The sequence below is a fragment of the Crassostrea angulata genome, chromosome 3 (assembly GCF_025612915.1).
Source record: "Crassostrea angulata isolate pt1a10 chromosome 3, ASM2561291v2, whole genome shotgun sequence".
Classification (NCBI taxonomy): Eukaryota; Metazoa; Mollusca; class Bivalvia; order Ostreida; family Ostreidae; genus Magallana; species Magallana angulata.
The window spans coordinates 25296596-25320649 of NC_069113.1; the positions used below are offsets into that span (position 1 = coordinate 25296596).

The 24054-nt window shown below is 32.8% G+C and overlaps 1 protein-coding gene across 1 annotated transcript in view; it reads right to left on the bottom strand.

Moving 5' to 3' along the window:
• The window catches only part of LOC128176809 (uncharacterized), a 64337-nt gene that overhangs the window by 14152 nt on the left and 26131 nt on the right, over positions 1–24054 (bottom strand). The window contains exons 20-37 of the mRNA XM_052843357.1: positions 23911–24053; positions 21434–21504; positions 21056–21213; positions 20719–20888; positions 20467–20641; positions 19554–20158; positions 19111–19364; positions 18094–18300; positions 17175–17375; positions 16909–17045; positions 16582–16753; positions 14515–14585; positions 14225–14382; positions 9749–10984; positions 9486–9580; positions 9224–9393; positions 8771–9137; positions 8013–8190 (exon numbers count right to left, since the gene is read on the bottom strand). Coding sequence (XP_052699317.1) covers positions 8013–8190; positions 8771–9137; positions 9224–9393; positions 9486–9580; positions 9749–10984; positions 14225–14382; positions 14515–14585; positions 16582–16753; positions 16909–17045; positions 17175–17375; positions 18094–18300; positions 19111–19364; positions 19554–20158; positions 20467–20641; positions 20719–20888; positions 21056–21213; positions 21434–21504; positions 23911–24053 — 4568 coding nt within the window. The remainder of the gene's footprint in view (positions 1–8012; positions 8191–8770; positions 9138–9223; positions 9394–9485; positions 9581–9748; positions 10985–14224; positions 14383–14514; positions 14586–16581; positions 16754–16908; positions 17046–17174; positions 17376–18093; positions 18301–19110; positions 19365–19553; positions 20159–20466; positions 20642–20718; positions 20889–21055; positions 21214–21433; positions 21505–23910; position 24054) is intronic.

Consider the following 24054-nt stretch of genomic DNA (forward strand, 5'->3'; position numbering starts at 1 on the left):
AGTCCGTTTTTAAACGTAGTAGTAATCGTAGTTACTGTAGTTTGGCAGTTTCAATAGTGCATAGAACCATAACTGTGATCTTTTCTCACTTATACTCTATTCAACGATAACAAATCTAACGGGATGTCGAAAAAAAATGTACTTTCTCTAAGTAATATAATTATACAGCTTTATATCTAATATATTTTCAAATTTTCTTTCTTTTATACATATGTGTGATGTACTTGTCCATGTAGACTAAGTACCGCACGGTATTCATAGCGCTAAGATACCGTGGATCGGTACTTGATATTTTTTATTTCATCTTTATAGCAACTTGAGTTTAGAAATTATTTGTGTTCCAAGAAACTACAGTTTACTCAGTATTGCAATAATTACTGTTTGATTGTTTAATGATCGTCATATAAGAGAGAGAGAGAGAGAGAGAGAGAGAGAGAGAGAATACCAGTATGAGTTTGATTTAAGTACATTTTACTTGTAATTCAGTGTAATAAGTTAGATTTATAGTTTCCATTATATTTAACCCTTTTCCTAAAATTGCGATAGAATATATGCAGTCAGGGTCCACGTGCTATCCCTGTCAATCAAATCAGCCCGCGAGATAGACCACGTGCTCCTTCCATGATATGGAAAAATGCCGTTCTATTGTTTTTTTAAGTCCGCAAAATAGAAAAATGTTTAACAATGAAGTATTCAGTGTTTGAAATGTTTAGTTTCTTTATTCTTATACTGCATGTATGAGGGTTGGAATATTACGTTGTAAAATCTCTCTCTCTCTCTCTCTCTCTCTCTCTCTCTCTCTCTCTCTCTGTACTTTTGTGCAATCATTTTAGAATAATCAGAGTTCTATTTGTATGAATTTAATTCATTTATTTTATATCCATGGTTTTAATAACGATTTCAACACAATGACTAAAAGTTTGTTAAGTTCACGATGTAATAAGATTTTTCGTTAAAATTTCGACGCTATTTCACATCAATAAAGTTGTGTGTTCTAAATGCTTGCAAAAAGTGACCGGTATTATCTCATTCATCTTTTTAATCAATCAGATTTTTTTCGTACATACATGTATGTGCACCCGGTAAATAATTTGTTATCGTAAGTTACTACTTTGAAATTCCCGCATTTATAGAGTTGCTGAATTATTCCCCGGATCCACGCGCCGATAGTCTTACGTGTAGTTGTTTGTGTACATATCTACAGACAATTTTTTTTTTGTTAGAGATTAGGAAAAATCATTGAACTAACAAAGTAGAAGTAAGATATATTCAGACCATACACACGACGGGTTGTGATGAGTTACCAAACAGGTGTTCGCGGAAAGGTGTGAATAACGGCATCTCGAGTACACCTGTTCAGACGTCCAAATATACACAAAGTTAGTTGTAAATTCCAATGACACCTAACAAGACAGACAATAACACCTGTTGTGTATAGAACCCAAGATGAAAGACAATGCTGTGTATCTGATCAGCTTCCGTATATCGCACGAGTGATTTTTTTCATGTGAAATCACGAGGCCATTACCAGCTATACGGAAATAAAGTTGAAAAATATTTTATGAAATGTGGGTATATTTTTAATACATGTACAATGCTTGAATATAATTTAACAAGAGTTTGTTCATGTATTTATCTATGATCTAAAATATAAAAGTGATTTTTTGTTAATTAATTGCTACATAAATAGCTGAAGTCCAAATTATTCGAGTCACCGGTAATATGGGGTTGTTATTTACAACAGCACATCAACAGCACATGTTTTTAGAAAAACATGATCTGAAATGTTTTCATTTCTCATTTTTGATTGGTTTAAAGTAAGGCTGTAAATTAATTGATAAATCAGAAAGTGTTTACAGATAACAGAAATAAGACGTTTAAGCTCCCGACATTTTAATAGGATCGTCAGTTACATCACGTGTGTTAAGAAAAAAACAAAAAACAAGATGAATTAAATTGATTTGAATTTTGATTATATATTAATTGATTATTAAATATTTTTGGTAAATTTATTTCAATTTATTTAAGTACAAATGAATTAAAATGTACCCATTTACGTCGAGTTTTCAGATCACAAAAATTAACTTCACGTTGACAGCCTCGACAATTTTCTGGGTCCGTGAAACTTAAGTCGACATTCTATGTGAAAAGGATATATATGTTTCAACCCTTGTTTAGCCATAATTTCTTTATTTCTAAACATACGCTTTTTTTATCAGCGTCTCAGGTAACGATATCAACGGAGTAACACAGTGGCCACGGAGTTACACAGGCGGCCACGGTGCGACACCGTGCTTTTTCTTGAATTTTCCAATACACATACACGGTGTCACACCGTGTGCACGGTGCGACACAGACCGTTTTCCACCGTGTTTTTTACACGGTGGGTGTCGGGATACTCGTGAGCTGTACTGTAATTGTCCTAAAACTGCTTAGTCCAATTTTATATCTGATTTTATGTAGGCTGTAAAACGATGGTTTTGTTCCGCACATGTTTTTATAAGGCAACGATCATTCAAGAGATATTTCTTGGAGAATGGCGTGACTTATTTGTTTTCAAAACAAACATTACGTAAAAGGGCAACGCGTAATTTAGTTCCTTAAACAGGTTTGCCCCCCAAAGTCGAGGCATTTGGCTTTCGCTAGATAAACATGTAAAGTAAGTTAGTTCTGAAAAATGTGTTGGTAAATCAAGCATAGGTAATCAAAGATTATAAAGCCCATCAAGACGAGATATCACCTTTATTAGACATCATAATAAAATTATATGAATATCATAGAAGAATATGATCTATATAACAATATCGTTTTGTATGGCATGACAAATGTAAAATATTATCTCATTACATATAGTACAATATTTGTATCATGCCAAATGTAAAATACCGTATTTTTATATTCTAATATAATATTGCATCATATTATACAATATGATAATGTTTCATGAAACAATGACAATAACATAAGATTAAATACGATAATGTCTCATACAATATAAAAGTATATCATTTTAAAAAGTATGACTTAATATCATGTGATACAATATTGTATGATATGTAACAATATTTACAATATGATATAATACTTTGTTTTTTTCGCGGACTAAAATGTCACACTTTTATTGGTTTATAGATGACACGTGACTGCAAGATATATAGAGAATATCTATATTGTGTGATTTTATGTTTGCTTTTTCCAACGAGTTGAAATGGTTTATATTTTCGCGAGGCTTTCCGAGCGAATATAACCATTTCAACGAGTTATATAAAATATAAAATCACACTATTATAGATGTTCTATTTATCTCATACAATTTGATTATTAATATGAAGCTTTTGAGACAGTTTTTATGTGACCCGAATTAATTTTTTTTTCAAAGATTAAAAACGATGATGCAACGTTGTGTTATGCGGTTGTTGTGACCTTGCGCAATACAATTTAGTACGTCATATCTGAGATAAATCTGTTTTAATGTAAAGTTTCACTGAAATTAACCTTGAAATAATTTTTTATCTCTAAATACTTTTTCTTAGAGCTTATTCATTTGATTAAATTGAAATACTGACCAGAAGACTTGAATAATCAAGTGTGTTGGAATACACAAAGTTGCGAATGCTCGTTAGTTTGAATTGACTCGAACGAGGAACAGTTGTTGATGTTTTTTAACAAAAACACCAGCCTAATGATTCGAGATTAAAACAAAAGGCCCAGAAGTACATCGCTCACCTGAGAAACAATGACCTAAACTCTGATCAAATTAGCATTACAGTATCAAAATCTTTTGACAACTAAGTACATCTAAAGTAGATTTTGCTCAAATTTTGAAAAAAAAATCTTCCGATTTTTATCCACTGGCACATATTTTTATGGTAAATACCAATAACAGCCCCTTTTGTTGTTGTATAGATCTGTAAGAAGATTTATTTCTATTCCTATACCCCTCCTCCCCCCACTTTTCTCTATGGAATCATGGTATGATCAAAGTTTAATCTGTATGCACAACCCGTTTTTTCACACAAGTTACTGCTTTTTAGACTAAAGCTTTCCAAGAATATTTTTAAAGATCTCTATATATACCTATGTAAATTGTGGCCCCGCCCTACCCATGGGGACCATGGTTTAAACTAACTTGAATCTACACTATTTGAAGATACCTCCACAAAAGTGTGAGCTTTTCTTGCATTATAGTTTTTTAGAAGAATTTCTCTATGTAATCCTTTGTAAAAATTCACCCCCTATCCATTGTGGCCCCACCCTACCCCTGAGGACCATGATTTATAAAACTTGAATCTTCCCTATCTGAGGATGCTTTCACTCAAAATTGAGTTTTTCTGGCCTAATAATTTTTGAGAAGAAGATTTTTAAAGATTTTCTCTATATTTTCTTAAACAAAAATCAATCCCCTAATTGTGGCCCCACCCTACCCCTGGGAACCATAATTTGAACAACTTAAATCTACATCACCCGAGGATGCTTCCACTCCAATTTGAGCTTTTCTGGCCTATTATTTTTGAAAAGAAGATTTTAAAGATTTACTCTTTACATTCTTATGAAAAAATTATCCCCCCATTTTCCCATTTTGGCCCCACTCTACCCCCAGGGACCATGATATGAACAAACTTAAATCTACACTACCTGAGGATACTTCCATACAATTTACAGCTTTTCTGGCCTATTAGGTTTATAGAAGAAAATTTCTGAAAAATACCAACAAATTTCAAGAATTATAAATTATCTCCCATTGAAAGAGGCTGTGGCCCTTCATTTGAACAAACTTGAATCCCCTTCACCTAGTGATGCTTTGTGCCAAGTTTAGTTGAAATCTGGCCAGTGATTCTTGAGAAGAAGATGAAAATGTGAAAACTTTACAACAACGACAACGCCGCCAACGCCAACGACAACGCCGGCAGACAACAGACAAATTTTGATCAGAAAAGCTCAATTGAGCTTTCAGCACAGGTGAGCTAAAAAGTGAATAAGGATGCTTACTGGTGGTGGAATTAAAGTCTTATGAAACATTATTTTGGTAAGTTCTTGTATATAGTATCAGTACGCTCTGTTTTTATCGCGTCGTCATCATGAACTCCTTGATAGTTAACGTAATTTGCAGTTTTATAAACTACACAAAGCAAATTGAAGGTTTGAAGGGGGCTAAACTTATCAAAAATCTTGACAAACAAGAAAAAAGGTATTTTGGTAACGGTTATGTAGGCCTATAACTTTGCAAAAAAGGGGGAATGGGCTAACCCCCCCCCCCCCAATAGCCCGGTTTCCAACGACTATGATACGCAGTTATGTGTTTTCCTTCATATTTTTATTCAAGTCTTTGACAAAATCCATTTCATATCAATTTGTAGTAGATAAAGTTATGTTGACAGTACTAGCAAATCTTCGAAAATAGGTCACTGAAGCGTTGAAGCGAAGGGCTGTGTCGAATATTGTTCAGACCGGAAGTATTTGATAAAGCATCACCCGTTTGTAATAACAAAGGTTTATCACACGGGTAATATACACCACACGTATGGAATAAATCTCTTTATCCGTCTGTCGAGTATTAATATTCGACAAAAAGGCCAACGATTCGCCAACTTATCTCGACATTCCATAAAATTTGATACAGAAACTGTGTTCCATAAGCTCTTAAAATATTTGAAGTAGTTGCCCTTTGGAATTACTTTTAAATCAGCATCCAGATAATTAAGATCAAGTTCTGTATCTGACGCTATCGCTATAATTCACATCAATAATATCTGTGCGGTTCTGATTGGGTATGAGTAAGATTTACTTTTTTATATAAATAGATAAAAGACCCTAACACAATTTGAGTTATTCCTAAATCTTTAAACTGCCTAAGCATCTGAATAATCAATACTCTACTCTCTCTCTCTCTCTCTCTCTCTCTCTCTCTCTCTCTCTCTCTCTCTCTCTCTCCGTATCTTAACCTTGCTCTATAGTTTATTCACATAGTCAAATCAGTCATGCAAGTTTAAATCAAGGGCCATTATTTACCAAAATATGTGACCTGGTCAAAATCCTTAACCTCCATCAGCATCCATAACATATGGCCCAAATTCCGCATCCTAGCTTGTCGGGGGTTTCAATATCACAGGATGTACCATCCATTTACGTTTAGTGAATATAGAACCAATAATAATATAGAAATGGGCATCAAAGGACACCTGCTCAAAAACTTTAACCTCATCCAGCATACTTATCTTATGGCTTAGATCCAACATCAAAGCCTGACAAGTGCATAAGTTTCATATTATTATGGTGAAGGTAGGGCCAATTTTAAATCAGATATGTCCATCGAAGGTTACCTGCACCTTAAACCTTAACCTGCTCCAAAAACCTTCACCTCCTCCAGTATTTTAAAATGGTGGCTCAAATTCATCATCCAAGTTTGTTAAGTATATCAGTATGTCCAGATACACCTTCCATGCAAGTTTGGAGAAGATAGGACCAGTATTAACTTAGATACAGACCCGCTCCATAAACTTTCACCAACTACTAACTGCCCGGTGAGCTAAAACTAAATGTATAAAACGGTTTCAGAAATCGGTCTAAAAAAATTTGTGTTTGAAATCGATAAAAAATGGAGTTTAATAAAACCCAGACAATTTGGGACGATACAGAACGGTTCCCTTTTGTTAACACACTCGAGACGCATAAACTTTGGGGAGGGATATGTATTATCATACACATGTTATTTTGGGTACATGTTTCACAACCGAACGATATATTTTTGCTGATACTTGCTACACACCAATTTGTCCAAGTTTCACGGATTAGTTGCCATGCTATTGTAAACACATACATTTGGCCATAATCGGCAATAGTTGGTAATATACCAACTATCGCCGAATCATGGGTTGAAAGAATAAAACCCTGTTGATGCCTATTTGACGAATTAAACCTATTTAAAGCAATGAATTACAGTAAGCAAGAAATAGATAAAAATTAAAATGATGCTTTTAAACACCAATGAATTTTAAGATATGTAATATATCCCAATGAACGTGTATAGATTACTGTGGAGAACTATAACCAGCTGGTAACTAGACAGAAAATAAAACAATCTGCTCCTAAGTGCGACAATACATAACCTGTAAAACATACAGAGAATTTAAAGGTTATAACGAATTTGGATATAACGAATTAACGGATATAGCGAACTGATTTTAAATCCCAAGACTGAACACTTTTATAACGAATTTCTTTACAAATTAAAAAGTTTGCACTACCATTTAACATAATAGTTTGAATTATGATTGAATGAATTTATTTTCATATAGATTGTTCAATTCAATTTACAATCTGATTATTAAAGATCAAAGCAACGTATCTTTATTTTAAGCATCGTTTGGCAAAATTATAGTCAGGTGGAAGAAAACATGTATATAGTGAATTCACTATAATTATTATAACGAATTTTTAATACGGATATAACGAATTACGAATATAACGAAATAAATCCATTGGTCCCTAGAACTTCGCTTCAACCGGGTTTAACTGTACTCACTTGAAGAGTCACCAGTTTGAGATACATGTAAATTTGCGAGACGGATGATTTAACAATCATTATTACTAGATTAAGCGGTGAAAAAATTGTATCTTCTTTTGAAGTGAATAATATAATTTTGAACATGATAACTGACATAAATAGATTGTAAAAATACAGATAGAATCACAGATTTTTATTTTTTGTGTAAAACATGTGCTAAGTATGTTATTAAACGTTTCCTAACCATTCGATTTGGTCCCTCGCTTTGGTACTCGGAAAAAGTTTGCCAACATATACTTGTATACTTCAAATATTTCAATCTTTACAAAGAGATCGATTCTGCTGCTGTAAAAAGTGGAATTCTTTGATGTTGGTATGGAAAAATGTTTGATATTGTAATAGCCAAAAATTCAGACCAAGCAGTTTTAAGTAATGGATAAAATTATCATATAGTTATTCATTCATATCCGTTTATATCACATCATTGGAAAAAATGGCGATTACTTACTGGTCAATGCCAGACTCAGGGTCGTTGAAACCTGTCCATTGAGCACACATTTCTTTGTCACTGGATTGGTACATTATGTCGTGATGGATGACATTACCATCCAAAACGTTACCAGCTATTGGCGGTGATCTGTCAATCAAGATAGGCTCTGGACCACTACCCGCTTTATACAAGCCAACTAAAAGAAGAAAAAAAACAATAAAAAGAACTTGGAATAAATTGATTACACGTTCAAGGAAAATCGAATAAGTATACACTGTTTATTATATCAAATTAAGTTTTGCACAATTGAAAATCCATATCAGACGGATAATGCTATTTATTATTATTATAATATAAAACGAATCATTTGAAACATTTTTCTTTCATTACACTGTGTCCTTTTCAATGCTGTAATAATCTACAAATTAGTCACGTACTGTATAATGTACATTCCCGATTAAACGTAAGAAATAAAGTTTTAGCATTAAAAATGCGAGAAGCACCTCTCAAGGATTTTAATATTGTTATTTTTTTGACATTGCTGAACTAGATCAATATGATATTATACAAAAAGTTCGGTTCCGGAATTAACTACTTGCGTGCAATAAGAAATCTACAATATTGGTAAACGAATCATTTCAACTTAACAAAAATCGTCCATTTGATGCTTTCAATTCAACACAGATGCTGTGCTTAAATCTACAAGTCTTATAGAAGCTTTAATTTTTATCCTATTTCCTAAATTGTCATTAAAGTTTACAACGAATTGTATCTACCTCCATTATCGACTCGTATTCGTATCCAGGCCGGGATCCCTTCTTTTAAACCAAGTTCTTCTATTACGATGAACGGATTATCTTCTCCATTCATTGGTGGATAGTAAGAATTTTTCCTAATTAGTACGTCATACTTTGTTTTTCCCAATCCAAATTCTATATTAGCAAGGAGAGACTCATTGTCATAAGCTTTATAATAAATTCCCAAAATGTCGAAGTGCTCGTCAAAATAAGTTTGTTGAATGCCATCAAAAAATGGAGGAGTTGTGTCCACTGTAATAGGTAAACTGTGACAAACCGTTGTTACTAAAGAACCTCCAAATTCAACATTATTCAGACACTGAACCGTCATAAAGTACTTTCCATCCTACAAGAGAAAACATTTAAGTATATCACCAAAACAAGTTCTGTACAGTACTAATACAGTACTCAAAACAAAAATATACTTTTTACTTTTAAATTTAGGTTCTTCTCGTATCCATGGTAGGTCCAGTATTTGACGCTATGAACAAACTCATGTGGATCCGAAAAATTAAGTACGTCATTTGTACAAATCGATCGACCGACCGCCCATGTGAATTGATTGATACCAGACTCATCATCATGGAAACCATCAAAATTCACTGAAAGTGCAATGTTTACTTAATGAAGGTACATGAGTCATAAATAATCACAAATGTTTACATTGATGCGGAATCAAATTCAACTATTATACCTGATATGTAATGACTGGATTTTGTATACATTTGATCAACAAGAGGAATATGGCCATTAAACACCGTTGATGATCCTTTTCCATCAATTATATGTCTAAGGCAATCAGTACATTAATCATTAAAACAACAATACATAAAATAAATAAATTTTTCTAATCATTTTCTTAAAATCAGTATTAACCAATATCAAGAAACTTTTAAAATATTCATAATAATGTTTTATTTAAATTCAATTGCTTAGAATTACATAATTTACATGTACCTATGATTTTCCTTCCATGTAACTTCAACACATCGTTGTGCTATTGATGCATTGCAACCATCTGCCTTCAATGTTTCCCGAAAACCTGTGCCTAGTGGTCCAGTCATTGGTGGTGTGAAATCAACCATTGTTCCAAGTGAGGGAAGGTAACCAGTATATCCAAGTACGTTACCAATCCGCGCATTAATAAAATAAAGTTTACCATGTTCAAGGGGAAGGTTCTCGTACCTCTCGAAAGAGATGTGTCCACTTTCAAGTCTTTCATAATTCATGTAAGTACCACTTATGCGCAATTTTTCGGTTGGTCCTTGTATTGCATATTGTAGCTCACAAGACTCTGTGTAATATGCGTAATCAAATGAAAGACATTTTTTACCTGCATAAATGCAATGGGTTGCACAGTCTACCGGCGTAGTGGTAACATGAATTGCAAATGGTTTACTTGTCAGTCGTCCATCTTTTGGAACATTAAAATATCTTAAATCATCCGAAATTCCAACTCTGCGAGATGTTGAACCTAACGTAAAATTTTTCCAAGACACGACTTCGCTTCCATACATCCCAGAGCAGAATCCTAAGGCGTGCATATGAAACCGTTGTAATTTGGAATCATCAAATACTTTAATGGTACCTGATAACACATTCGGATGGGAGCTAAATTTATAAGAAGGATCAACACGTCCATCTGGTAAGGTGTTGTCGTAGGTATGAATCATGCAATACACGCGTGCATCATAGCCTTGGCTGTTCACAGCTTTCACTGTCCAGTATAAAGGAATCCCATTAGTTAAGTTATTGGTTGCTACTAAAATTGAAAACCCACCGATTTCTGTATAATCTTGAATATTTGTTCCACCTTGTTGAGTGCCAATTGCATAAAACAACTTTAAACTACTTTTGTCATCATCTGCTGCAACTTGTAGCTCATAAGCAGGATCTTTGTGATTCCGACCAGGTATTTGCTTTATGAGACAGCTCCTCTTCGTTTCTCGTTTCCGTCGACTACTAGTACCTAATAAACCAGGTCTAGAAAATTGTGGTGGAGTTGTGTCCTTTTCAGTGTTTATTTTCGTAAAAATATTACCAGATATTGGTTTTGTAGAATATGTCCAAAGAGTGCCGCGAAAAAATGTTAATGTAATTTTAACACATTTCCAGAGACAAAGCTTGAATTCCAAACCAAAATATGCTTGTAGTTTTAGTCTTATTGGCACAAGAACAATATCCAGACCACTCCTATAATAAGTTATATATATTCACGAATATTGAATTAACGTCGTACATTTTATTAAAAAATACGACATTTTTATCGGCTATCGTATGCTATAGAAGCTTCTGTTATCACAAAAATATTTGTGTGTAAAAATGTGCGTGCGTGCGTGCGTGCGTGCGTGCGTGCGTGCGTGTGTGTGTGTGTGTGTGTGTGTGTGTGTGTGTGTGTGTATTATGATATGTAGTCTGTATGGTGTCCGTCATTTTCATACGTCATTTGAAGCTATTTTCGACTAGCAGAGGACTTTTAAAAGATGTAACGGCAAGAACATGTCTTTAAAAACGCCTGAAAAAGCGGCGTCAGCTGACCACACGGAACAGCGCGCAATTATAAAATTGTCTCGACTGAGGTAAACAACGGATAAACAGAACAAACGATGGAGGAAACAGGAAAAACCAATATAGTTCAAGTTTACATTATCCACGAGTGGCACAAGCAATAATTTGATGGATAATGCGATTGAACCCTCTGAGCAAACGTTGAATGCGGTATATAACTCTCAGTTAAGGTCAGACGACACATTCCTCGAGAATCTTTTCTGTATCTCCTCTAAATAAAGAGTTCCAATAAAAAATATTAATTTTATAATTACTTTAAAAATAGTCACAATTTACTTGGATTTGTGTATGTGTCTAAATGGTCAAGTGGTTAGAACCGTGGCTGCTCACTTCCAGAAGCGTATAGGTTTTAGAGGTCGTGGGTTCAAAGCCCCACCCCGGCGGAAATATAGTTCTACTATGGTGTTTTTCGCTGTGCTGTAGATGTATTTATTTTTATATCAGCAATTCAAGTGTATTTTCATTGAAAATATTTCAAGAAGATTATATAGGAAATTGCATATTGTAGTATTTTGCAGAAATGCCTGGTAAGGTACCCTAATTTTTGGCAAGAAAGCTTGTCAAAATAGTAGTAAACCATTAACAAATTCCTTCAAAAAGTTATCTAAAATTGAGGAACGTGTCGTCTAACCTTAAACCCAAGACTACGACGCTAGACTGGGCCGTGCTGCCTGTATAGGCAATGTATATAATGATAACTCAAATACAAAAATATACATTGCTCTGATTTTTATACATATACATTATTAAACTCTATATTGAAATATCATAATACTTTCCTTATATTTGCGCCGTTATTTTGAATAAAATTACATGTGTACACGAACTTTTTGGACAACCCTATATATCTCTGTGTGTGTATATATATATATATATATATATATATATATATATATATATATATATATATATATATATATATATATATAAGAAGCACTAACAAACCAACAACACTCATTATCTATAGTGTCGGATTGAATGTCCCAGACTGGACAGATGCGGAGAGAAGAAATGAAGAAATTAAAAGTCGATTGGATTTTGCAATGTGGATGGAAAGGCAGAGACAGAAATTTGTGGACAGCATATGGTTTTCAGACAAGGCACGCTTTTATTTGAATGCATCTGTAAATAAACAAAACATGCGCTTTTGGGGTTCTGAAAAACCAAATTTTTATGATGAAAAACCTTTGCATGCCGAAAAAATCACTGTTTGGGCTGCAATTTCGTCTACAGGAATCATCGGTCCTTATTTTTTGTTAAGATTCTAATGGAGAAGGTGCGAGTGTGAACGCAGAACGATACCAAAATTTGCTAAAAAGGAAATTTTTACCAGCCTTTCAACGGAAAACAACAATCTTCTCGAGTGTTTGGTATCAACAAGGTGGAGCTACTCCACACACAGCTAAAAGAGTGCTTGAGTGGTAAGACAACACATTTTCAGGACGATATCTTTCACACAGAACTGAAAAACAATGGCCACCACATTCACCCAATTTAAATCCTGTGGATTTTTTCCTCTGGGGAGTTTATACTGACAATCTTGATATAAGGATAAAGGAACTGAAGAACAATATTAAGCGAGGAATCCGCCAGACATCCAGTGAAACGTGCAGGGCAGTGATCAGAATTTTCCGCACAGTGTCTTTGAAGTTATTCAAGAAAAAGAAAAATCTGGAGCATATCATTTGAGGTAATCGTTGGCATGGAAATGGAATGAGTTTGGTATCCTTGACATAAAATATTAATTTTGGAATCTGTTGATTAAAATGATACATAATATGTATATGTAGCTTGCGTTGTTATCATTCTTTCTGCCTTTAGATCTGTGACATATATACTGTAAAACGAGAAAATATGGCGCACTACAAATTTTAGCGCCTTTGGCGCAACTGCCTCTGAGCGCTAAAATTAGTAGTGCGCCAACGATTTTCCATATGTATTAAATTTCTTCAAGTTGCAGAACAATAACGTCAGTCCATTTTTAAGGCTATATAGAAGTGTTCATTTAAATATCAGATGCTGTCGGTTCTGTTTGTTTAAACAATTACACAGGTAAACGGTATGGGTTATCGGATTTAAGTGCCCAAACATGGATTAATTAATTCAGTTTCAATTGCATTTTAATATCTCTCATTAGCACCTTGGAAATTGGGCTTCTCCCCATGCCACTTTCATTTAGCGCCTCGAGGTGAAAATGTGATTAAGCGTGGCGATCGTTAACGCTGACAAACATGTTGATCATAATTTCTTTGATCTCTGATTAGTGGATATAAAGATAACAAGACGATACCTATTTTTGTGTTTTTTAATGTAAAATTACTGTGAAAAAGATTCTCTCATGGTGATCGAAACTCATGGTAAATGTAGCATTCGATTTCACTTTTAGTTTCGGGACTCTTCTAGTGTTATCCAAGTCGACACTTTAAATTCAAAGTCCGATAGCTCAAATTTGTTTACCAACAAAAATTACACATCATCGCCAATAAATGAGGCTTTCATATCTATCTACTGACGATTTACACAAAAGTAAGTGTATTGTTCTCAACGACAGTTTACCGTGCATGCGAGATAGAAATCAAAGTCGTTGTGTTCACCTGCTTGAGTGAACACAGAACTAAATTTTGGGCGTGATCGTTTATCAAACAACAACATTTTTTAAATTCTTTTTTAAAGAAAACATGCATGCGCTAAAATATAATTGCGCTAATGTACTGGCACTTGCGTTTGCGCTAAAATACGTATGCGCCAAATTTTCTCGTTTTACAGTATTGTGAAACACCCTATATATATATATATATATATATATATATATATATATATATATATATATATATATATATAATGTGTTACGTCGTTTCTACTTACTTAACATCCAAAGGAAATTTATCGAAGGAAACTTCTGTTTTAATTGAAAACCGTGTTTCAAGCAGATGTCCCGTTAGTATAATTCCTGCTTTCACGATAAAAAATTTCACATGTGCACTTCCCCAGGCTTTGGCGCTTGTCTCTGGAAGTAATGTTGCCTACCAAAAAAAGGGAAGAAAATTGCCCATCAGATACGAACATATTTTTTTTCTGAAAGGCAAGCGTGAATAATTTTACGCTCTTATAAAAATGATAAAGGTAAATAATCAGAAGAGTTTATGAATTCTTACCATTGCCTTACAACTCAAAATACAAAGCCTTGTTTCTATTTGAAGTCCAATCGATGCTGTAGCTCCAAATTCTAAGTAAATGAATTTGTTTTAACCATGACAGAAAGGAAATATTTGAAACGAGTTTACATTCAGTCAATGCATGATATATTGAATCTAATTGAATTTTCACTTTTTTATATATTTTTGTCCCTGACTTAATAAAAGAAAACCGAGATATTGGTCTCACTGCTGCATTCAAAATAATAATAATAGAGTCTTTTATTTGGACAGGATAGCACAATTAATAACAAAGTACTAGCATACATTGTGGTCCTGTATAAAACCTTTGTACAACAATAAGTATAAGACACATAGATAAATAAATTTAGATAAAATATACACACTCATCAATAAATATATATGCACTGATTTGATATCATAATCAATAAAATTTACTTCGCTAGATAATATTGCTGTAAATACTTTGTTTTAAAAGAAGACATGATATTACATGTTCGAACACATTCTGGCAGTTGATTCCATAAAATGGGTGTTGATATTCTAAAAGAGCGCTTATAATATTCAGTCCTTGATTTTGGTACATACATGTATAACAATCCACTAACACTACTTCATGTTTCTCTAGATCTTACTTGGTCTACATCTCTAAAAACATTCATGTATTCTGGTGTCATGCCCTTTAACATTCTAAAAGCCAACAAAAGTTTTCTGTATCTAAAATAATCCTGAATAGGCATCCATTGTAGAACTCTAAAAATATCAACAGTGGAAGTTTGAGTAGTTTTAACATTCAGTATAATTTTAGCTGCCCTTTTCTGTAATTTAAAAATTTTCTCAATTTGGCCATTATTTTTGGCTGAACACCAAACTGTACAACAGCGGTTAAAATGTGGGAAAATAACAGTATTATAAATTTTTAATAAAGCAGCATTAGACATAAAAACACGAAAACGACGTAAAATACCTATTTTTGAGCAAGTTTTTTGCTTAAAAAGTCAATGTGTTTTGACCAAGTAAGAGATTCATCTATGGTTACACCAAGAAGTTTAGCCTTTTCTACAGTGTTTAAAACAACATCATCAACTTTGATATAGAATTTTTTACACTTCGATGATTTTTGTTTTGTACCAATCAACATACACTGAGTTTTCTCTAAGTTCATAGTCAACTTGTTACTGTTCATCCAATTTACAGAATATATAAGATCCTCATACAATTTTTTGTTCAATAACATCAATAGATTTATGTGAAACATCTTGTGTTGTATCGTCTGCATAAATATTTACATTCGAATGTTTAAGACATTTTGGATAGTCATTTACAAATAATATAAAAAACAAAGGCCCCAAAATAGACCCTTGCGGAACACCAATTGTTACATCTTTTTCATCAGACAATACACCTTTCCATCTAACACTTTGTGTTCTTCCATGACGATACGACTGAAACCACTTAACAGAATTGTTACATATACCAAAAGATAAAAGTTTGTGTAATAATACTTCATAATTGACAGTGTCAAAAGCTTTGCTAAGATCAATAAAAAGAACGCCAGTTAATTTGCCATCATCTATGTTGTTTAACCATTTGTCAATGATGTTATGTAATGCCGTTTCACACGAGTGCTTAGGTCTAAAACCAGATTGTTGTTCAGTTAAAAGGTTGTTCGTATTCAAATACTCATTAAAGAATTAAAAAAAATGTCTTTCTATTATTTTGCTGACAATAGATATAGCTGACACAGGTCGATAATTGTTTACAATAAAATTTTAACCTGATTTAAAAAGAGGGGTAACTCTTGCCTTTTTCCATTCAGAGGCAACCTCACAATTTTTCAAAGACATATTTAACAAAAAAGCACTAATTCAAAATTGTAACAGTTTACAACGTCCAATATAAGTCAAGACAGGGAAAATTATTTTCATCAATATTTTCAAATTACATGTAACTAAAATCAAACTCTCACTTGGAAGATTGGCAGCTTTGATACAAATACTGTGATACGGAGTGACAATTACATAAAAAAAATTCTATCATTGATATGCCTTTAATATTCATACTCACCGAAAAAAATTGGAACAGGTCCTACCATAATAAATACTGGTGGATACAACTCGCTGTTGACAATCACGAAATCCTTAACAGGAAATCGAATGTTTGCTTCAGCACAGAAGTCAATTTTATTTTTGAATTCTTTCCCCATGATTTTTAAAAGAGTTCTTGGGTCATTGATTAACTAGAAAGATAAGACAAGTGTTAGCATTCTTCGAAAACATTAAAAAACACATTTTATATATTTATGTTACATTCAGTTGTATAAGATTAGCTGTTTCGTTATACAAAAAAACACATAACTGTACACGGCAACATATTGAATGCATTTTCGCATACCTCATCTATCATGGCCTCTCTGATGGTATCCAGGGCTTTAAGTATTTCTTGATCAAGTAGATTGTGTTCTGAGAGTTCTGCTATGAAATCCTCAACGGTTATGTCACTCATGCTCGGCAACATGGTATCATCATCATCTAACGATATACATGTACATATTACATTTTTACAGCAGTGTTATAAACTACTCGTAAAATGTAGCAAAATTTCAATCTTGAACTAGGATCAATCTAAAGAACAAAGAACAATTCAATGTTTTAGTTTACCTGTTGAACAGTCCGTGTCTTTGATTTCGTAATTAAGCAGCACCGGAATCGAGGTAAGACATGATATGTAATCAGATACACAGAGATCCACTCTTAAGGAAACTACAGGTTTGAACCAAAGATTAGAGATGAAAACCACGAGGTCTGCCGTCATTAATTGAGACAAAGCAACAAGCGGGACCATTTTTTCGATTTCCGTAGCTAAAAAAATGAATAGTTGTAGCAATTGTTTTGTAATTTTGATATCATTTTAAAGAGGATTGCAAATCTGTTTTGATGATAATCAACCAACCAATTATAAGATTTTGAGATTGAAAGTATACCATTTAAAGGGAACATTTTCGACAACATCGATGCATCTTCATATTTGCTTGAAGGTGATATATATGATAATTTAATCTCCGTACAGATTTGACTCGATCTGACATCTTCATCAAATCTCAGGACAGTGTATTATAATTTATGTCTGGAAATTCAATCATACTTATGTCGCTTTTCGTGGTTAAAATAGTAATATTCATGTGTCAGGTCCGATTCAATTTTCGAGAAATCAATCCGAGCCAAACCTATGTCGAGATAAATGTAAAGTGTAATGATATTGGCTATTTTCAAAATATTTAATGATTTTTATTTCATTGATTCAAATAGTCCCTTTCTCCACGGAATTGCCCATCATTATTTACATTGAAAATAAGCTGTTTTCTACCATGTTCTCAGTTTCAATATTTGTTCTTGATACCAAGTAAAAAATATTTTTAATATATGACTTATGCATCATTGTAGCACGAGAGCTTGGAACCATTTTGTAACGAAAGTTTTAATGCAACCTCTCCTGCATGCTATTACAAAATCATAGGAATAAATGTGAAATTGATATGGCAGTAAGACACACGTAAAAACTAACGACAGTAATACAAACCATTTGCGAATTCAACGACTGCCGTTGTTGATTGTGTTGATATTGTAAGTTGCTTCAAGCAATTGTCTATCTTCATATCTACAGTTGTCATAACTCTTTGATTGGCATAAGGAAGGGGAATGGCACAAGAAATATCGTAGCAATTTCGATTACGAAAACAAACATTACCAAATCCTTTTGACAATTTTCCTAAAAATGACGGACACTCTAAAACAAAAGTAAATGTAAGAATGTTATTTTTGTTTTCGACTTTTCAATAATCCATTTATGGCACAACACTTATGAAGATGCAAAACCCAATGTTCAACTGTATGGATAGTTAAAAAGTAACAAGTCCTTAAAAATTAGCCTTTTATTATAAATCACAAATTACTCTATATTATATTACAAGAGCCACATTCCCAACCTATACAGTTTTGTGTTACAGGTACTAATTTGTATATTTAACATTCAATAAGAGACATAAAAAAATTTTTGATCGACTTATCCATTTTAATTGCACCCACTCGCAGTATATGAGGACGTCAGAAAATTCACACGTATATTTCTTTAAATTCTAAAGATAAATAAAAAAGTAAAATTTTGATATTTGTTAAGAAGACGATTTAATGCCCTTTTAATATATTGACCCAGTAATGTGATGTTTTTAAGCTTCAATGAATCCAAATTTTACCAATTACAACAAAAATCTAAGAAAACATTTATGAGTCATTGTATTCATCATTCTCATGTCATTATAAAAAATAAAACAATCAGATTTATTCCTCAATATAATTCATTTGTCCAAATAAGAATATATATAATTATTCGAGAGATTGGTCTGTTGCTACTCACGTGACTTTATGCTAAAGAGATACTATACTTTTGTTTTAGAAAAAAAATTGCATATTACTTGACCTAACTAAAATATGATTTATAAATCGCGTCTTTATATTGACCTTATGGTCTGATTATTGATGATTGTTATACACAATGATGCATATCAATCGATTCCCTTAGCAAAAAATAATTCTTTACCCTGTTCTGTTCTTGATAAAATTCTGGATATCATAATTGATTTTGTTCCTGATGCTGAACTTCCAGGCGACAAAGATTGAAGTTTCAAAAGGGATAATCCATCTAAATTTTGAGCAGAAATTGAAGAACGAAGATGTTGAAGTTTATTTAAAATGATGAGCATTTCTGATCCAAACCTTTCGCCGAGTAAATCTTTGATTTTACTGATAGAATATTTGTTGATATCCACAATATCCAGGATATTGGGTCCAGTTCTGAAATATGCAAATTTTTAATTGACGAGTATTTTATGTTGTAGGAACTGAATGCAAAACTTATGTTTCAGGCATTGTAATTATCTTTTAAATGAAATTTTCATTACATGAAACCTGGTCAAGTGTACATGCACCAAAATACTGTTTTTTAGTGTTGGAAATTTATTTCTACAGAAAAATGACCATTACCTGTTGCTAGAAAAATCAAAAAGCTGTTTCGCAATATCTTTGAAATCTGAAATTAAACCTCTAAACCCCTTTTTGAAGTTATCCATAGCAATAATTGCAATTGGATCTGAGGGAATAGTAACTTCGAATTCAGGAGGTCGATAGTTCGGTTCGGCTGGTGGAAACGCACTATTTACGTTTGCAGGAAAATTCGATCGAACTATTTCTTCATTATCTTCTTTTAAGCTCTCACTACTTACATCTGCCGAAACCACGCTTAAAATATTAAAATATGTGTAGTCTCGGCAATCCCAAATCCACCGAGGAGTAGGAAGCAAATGATCCAGAAAGGGAGAAGGATCTATGTATTCGTAGTCGTTGTCCTTCATTTGCATTGCAGATTTTTTGCGAACGGAAACGTGGATACAGTTTTGTTTACAGGGTGAGTGATCAGCTTTGCCGATTATGTCTTTACCCGCTACGAGAAACTGGCCACTTGTTGATATTGTTGAATTAGGTAATATATTTTCTATAATGATTTCCAAGTCAATAAAATCATCGTCAGTAGGTAGGATTCGTATTCTGTTGCTCTCCCTAAAAACCTCACCATTGACGGGACACCTTATCTTTTAAATGTAAAAAAAAAGCACTGTTACAAAGTACACAGTTAAAAAAAATTGTTACATAGAAAAAGTGATCTTCATTTTTATGTTAGATATAAAAAATATATATCAATAAATACGCGATATTGTGCAAGCCACATCTGACTTGAATGACAGATTGTTCAGTTTACATAAGACGTTTTTTAGAAAATGTAAGGTTTAATTTACATTTATTATTAATATTATTTTATGCCGATTCCAAAATTTAAGATTTTAATTTTAATTTCTTGATGTAAAAAACGTTTTTGAAACATAATCAACAGCACACTTACATCTGAATAGTAGGATGCGCGTACATCAACCCCCATTGTTTGATATTTTTCACTCTGATTCGTCGGCCATATGCCAATCCCGCATGTTGAATCCTCACGCCTTCGACGATTAGGAAATGTAATATGGAATTTTGAGCCAAAGACTTTCTGAACAACATTTTTTATTTTGATGAATCTACAAAAATATGGTACATTATTACACCTATACATTTTTTTTACTTATGTGAAAAATGACCATCATCATTTTCTTACTTGTCTCGTATGGACAAATAGCCAGACTTTATTGCTTTAACAGCATTGAATACGGAGTAGAATGCCTTGAAAAATGGAGCTACCAAATCATTCAAAGTTTCTGTAAACGAAGTCGTAAGGTTCCAAAATGAGGTTTTAATAACCTCAATAAAAATATCTGATTGCTCCCTCTGTAAAAAGAAATGACTACATGAATATGAAAATTGAAAGTCAGATAAAATTCGATATAAAAAAAAAACGTTTTTAGATGATACTCTTAAAATTCCAAACTAGAAAAATGATAATGTATTGCGAATAAAACACCTTGAATGAAACATCATCACAATATTTTACAAACCCTTAATATGATACCATCAGTCAGCGCTGTCGAAAGCTCGTCTTCAAAATTAACAGCTTGTTTTTCTTTTTTTTCAAATAGAAGTTGAAAGAAATCTTGAACATCTCCAAGTATCTCTTTTAAATCTTCCCAATAGTCAATCCAGAAAGGGGTACTGCCTGTCAATGACGAAATTGCTCTAATTTTTTATTTATGTTATCTATTTATTGAAAGCGACGTTTTTATATAATAGTAATTGACTGCAAGAAAATACTTTTGCTGTTGATATTAATTCTGTAGATTAATTCACTAATAATGAATGATATATTATGTGATGATTGAAGTAAACCATTGGCATGCAATTAAGGTAAATTTGAACCTGAAAAACTCCAGCCTCACCTTTGAAGAAAGACAAAGTTTCGATCACCTTGTTCTTTACATCGAGGAACATTCCAATTGCAAGCTTTATGCTTTAATAATAAATGCATGTTAAGACATAAAATCATAACAAAGAAAATAAAACAAATTCAAGAGATTCATAAGTCAGGAGACTTAAAGCTGCAATAACCAATAGTAAAAAGCTAGCATCGTAATCAAAAATTTCACAATAACAAGATGCTAACAGGCCTTAACGGTCACCTAAGTACCATAGCTTATAAAAGACCTGTCGAGGAATATCATATATGCATTTAATTAAGTTTTATTCTGGAGTAAAAAAAATAAAATATTGTAATGCCGATCACCTCTCTTCCTGAAATCTTTCAAAAAGGACTATGGAACAAATAATTTTGTTTTAAGGTCAAAATAGAATGCATGGCCTGATATTGAAAAGGTGCAAGACTCTGAAAGGAAATATTTTCCCCATATTTGTTTACTCTCAAGATAGGTTAATGTGTATGTTTTCATAGATAAACTAAAACAAGATGGCTAGAAAACAAGTTTTATTTAAAACAACCTCCCATCCCCCATCCCCAGGGGCCACATAAACTTTCTCCATTTGAATGGGTCAATTAAACGACAAAACATAACCCAAAGGTATTTCACGTTTCTACTTCCATAACATATTCCAGTTTTTTAAATATCAAACAATTGTTGCTGCTTCATCATCATCTGGCATTCATCACAAAATTATTTTACATATATCGCTTATCAGTGATTTTGGCTAGCCAACTGTTACTTTACAATTAAAGTCTCTTTGATTTTTTAGTTAGTTCAAAAACTAAATATAAACAAGCAAGAGAGGATAACTCCATGACGAACAAGCAAGGAAAGATTATTCCATTAACCGTTACACCAAACCCCAGAACCCCCCCCCTCCCCATTTTCACAATATCTTAACTCTGATATACAGTTTCATTCTTTCTTTTTTTCTAAATATGTGAATCTACTTATTTCTTTCATTGAAATTCCAGAACAGAATTAAAAATAAGACATTCCCTCCCAGCCATAACCCTTGCCTTACATGAAGGTTACATGAAATTTAAATGTGATTAAAGATGACAGCTTGATTTTTTTTCTAAATATGCAGTCGGTTTCTAATCTTTGTCAGTGCACATTATTAAACATTATAAACATTAACTCTATATAGCCATTTTTGCCACACTTAACAGCAAAAATCCCTACCCTATACAATATATATTTCGGCTCCACCTCAGATTCAAAATGCCTACCTTGGGGGACATAAATTTTACAATTTAGGTATATGGGTTTTTTTTCTTTCTTTATATGCAGTCAGTTTTTTATTCAGTATCAGCAGAAGAAGAAAAAATAAGTATGAAATGCATTAACACTATATGACCAATTTGGCCCTCCATAGAGTCGGAACCCATCCCTCGGGGGACATGAAATTTACAATGTTGGTAGAGGGCTTCCTTGTCTATAAAATATAATGTCTATATAGGTGAACAGTATTCTAAAAAGGTGGTCTTTTTCTGTATAACTTAAAGAATAGTTTATATGACAGCTCAGTTCGTGTCTTGGTTACATGTAACCATGCAAATTCCACTGGGTGTTGACTAAACAAAAAAGTCGAACTATATCTTGGTACAAATTGATTAACTGAAATGAAGAGGTTGCTTCATGTATCCCTGTCATTGTTGATTTATATATTACAACTTATCACATGTTCATATTCTTGCAATTAAAAACACTCTCAGTATTTTGATTAAGATACATGTGTAGTTTTCTCAGTGAAATATTATACGGTTTACAATAAGCTACAAGCTATTTATACGCACTAACGCACTTTAAAAAAAATGTTTGTGTTTAAAAATTGATTTACGTATTGCTGGCCTCAGTGTTTTCATTAAAAAAATATTTTGGAGGTCAGTTTTCGGAAAAAAGAGGGACTGAACCCCTCTTTTTGAAATATTTTTCAATGATATTTTAAAAATTGAGTCGAGTGATTTCCCCACAAAACTAATCTTAAATAATTGTATTCAATGTTAACGGTGTTTAATAGTCAGCGCAATCAGAGGTGATAGAGATGTTTGTTTGCATATAGGGTGTTTTTTTTTTTAAAAAGGATGTATAACAATTTATTTTTATAAGAATTGTTCTCGCAATTTGTGGCGATATATATCAATGTATTCTTTCAAATAATGGAATCAAAGTAAATAAACCCCTTTTAACCTATAAAACTGTGGGATTGGAGTATATTTTCATTTTAGTCTGATTCCGATTTTATTTAACGAATCCAAACTAATTTAAAGATTTTTTTTCTTCTTTTAAATATTGGCCCGCTCATTGATTAATGATTTAAATTTTGAAAATCATTATTCTGTTTTTTTATATATTTCATATTTCATAATCAAAGTTTCTGGTCGAAAGGGATAATTAGCTTACACTATGGCAGAAGTGAAAGAAACAAAACTTACTCTAGAACTGATTTTCCAAAAATGGTAACAGACTGAATGGGATTTCTTAAAAAGTTTTTCATTGCAGAAATTATTGATGCCACTGAGTCAAACAACTTCTTGCCAACATATGGTAATGTCACTGTCACTGCATCAGCAATAGTC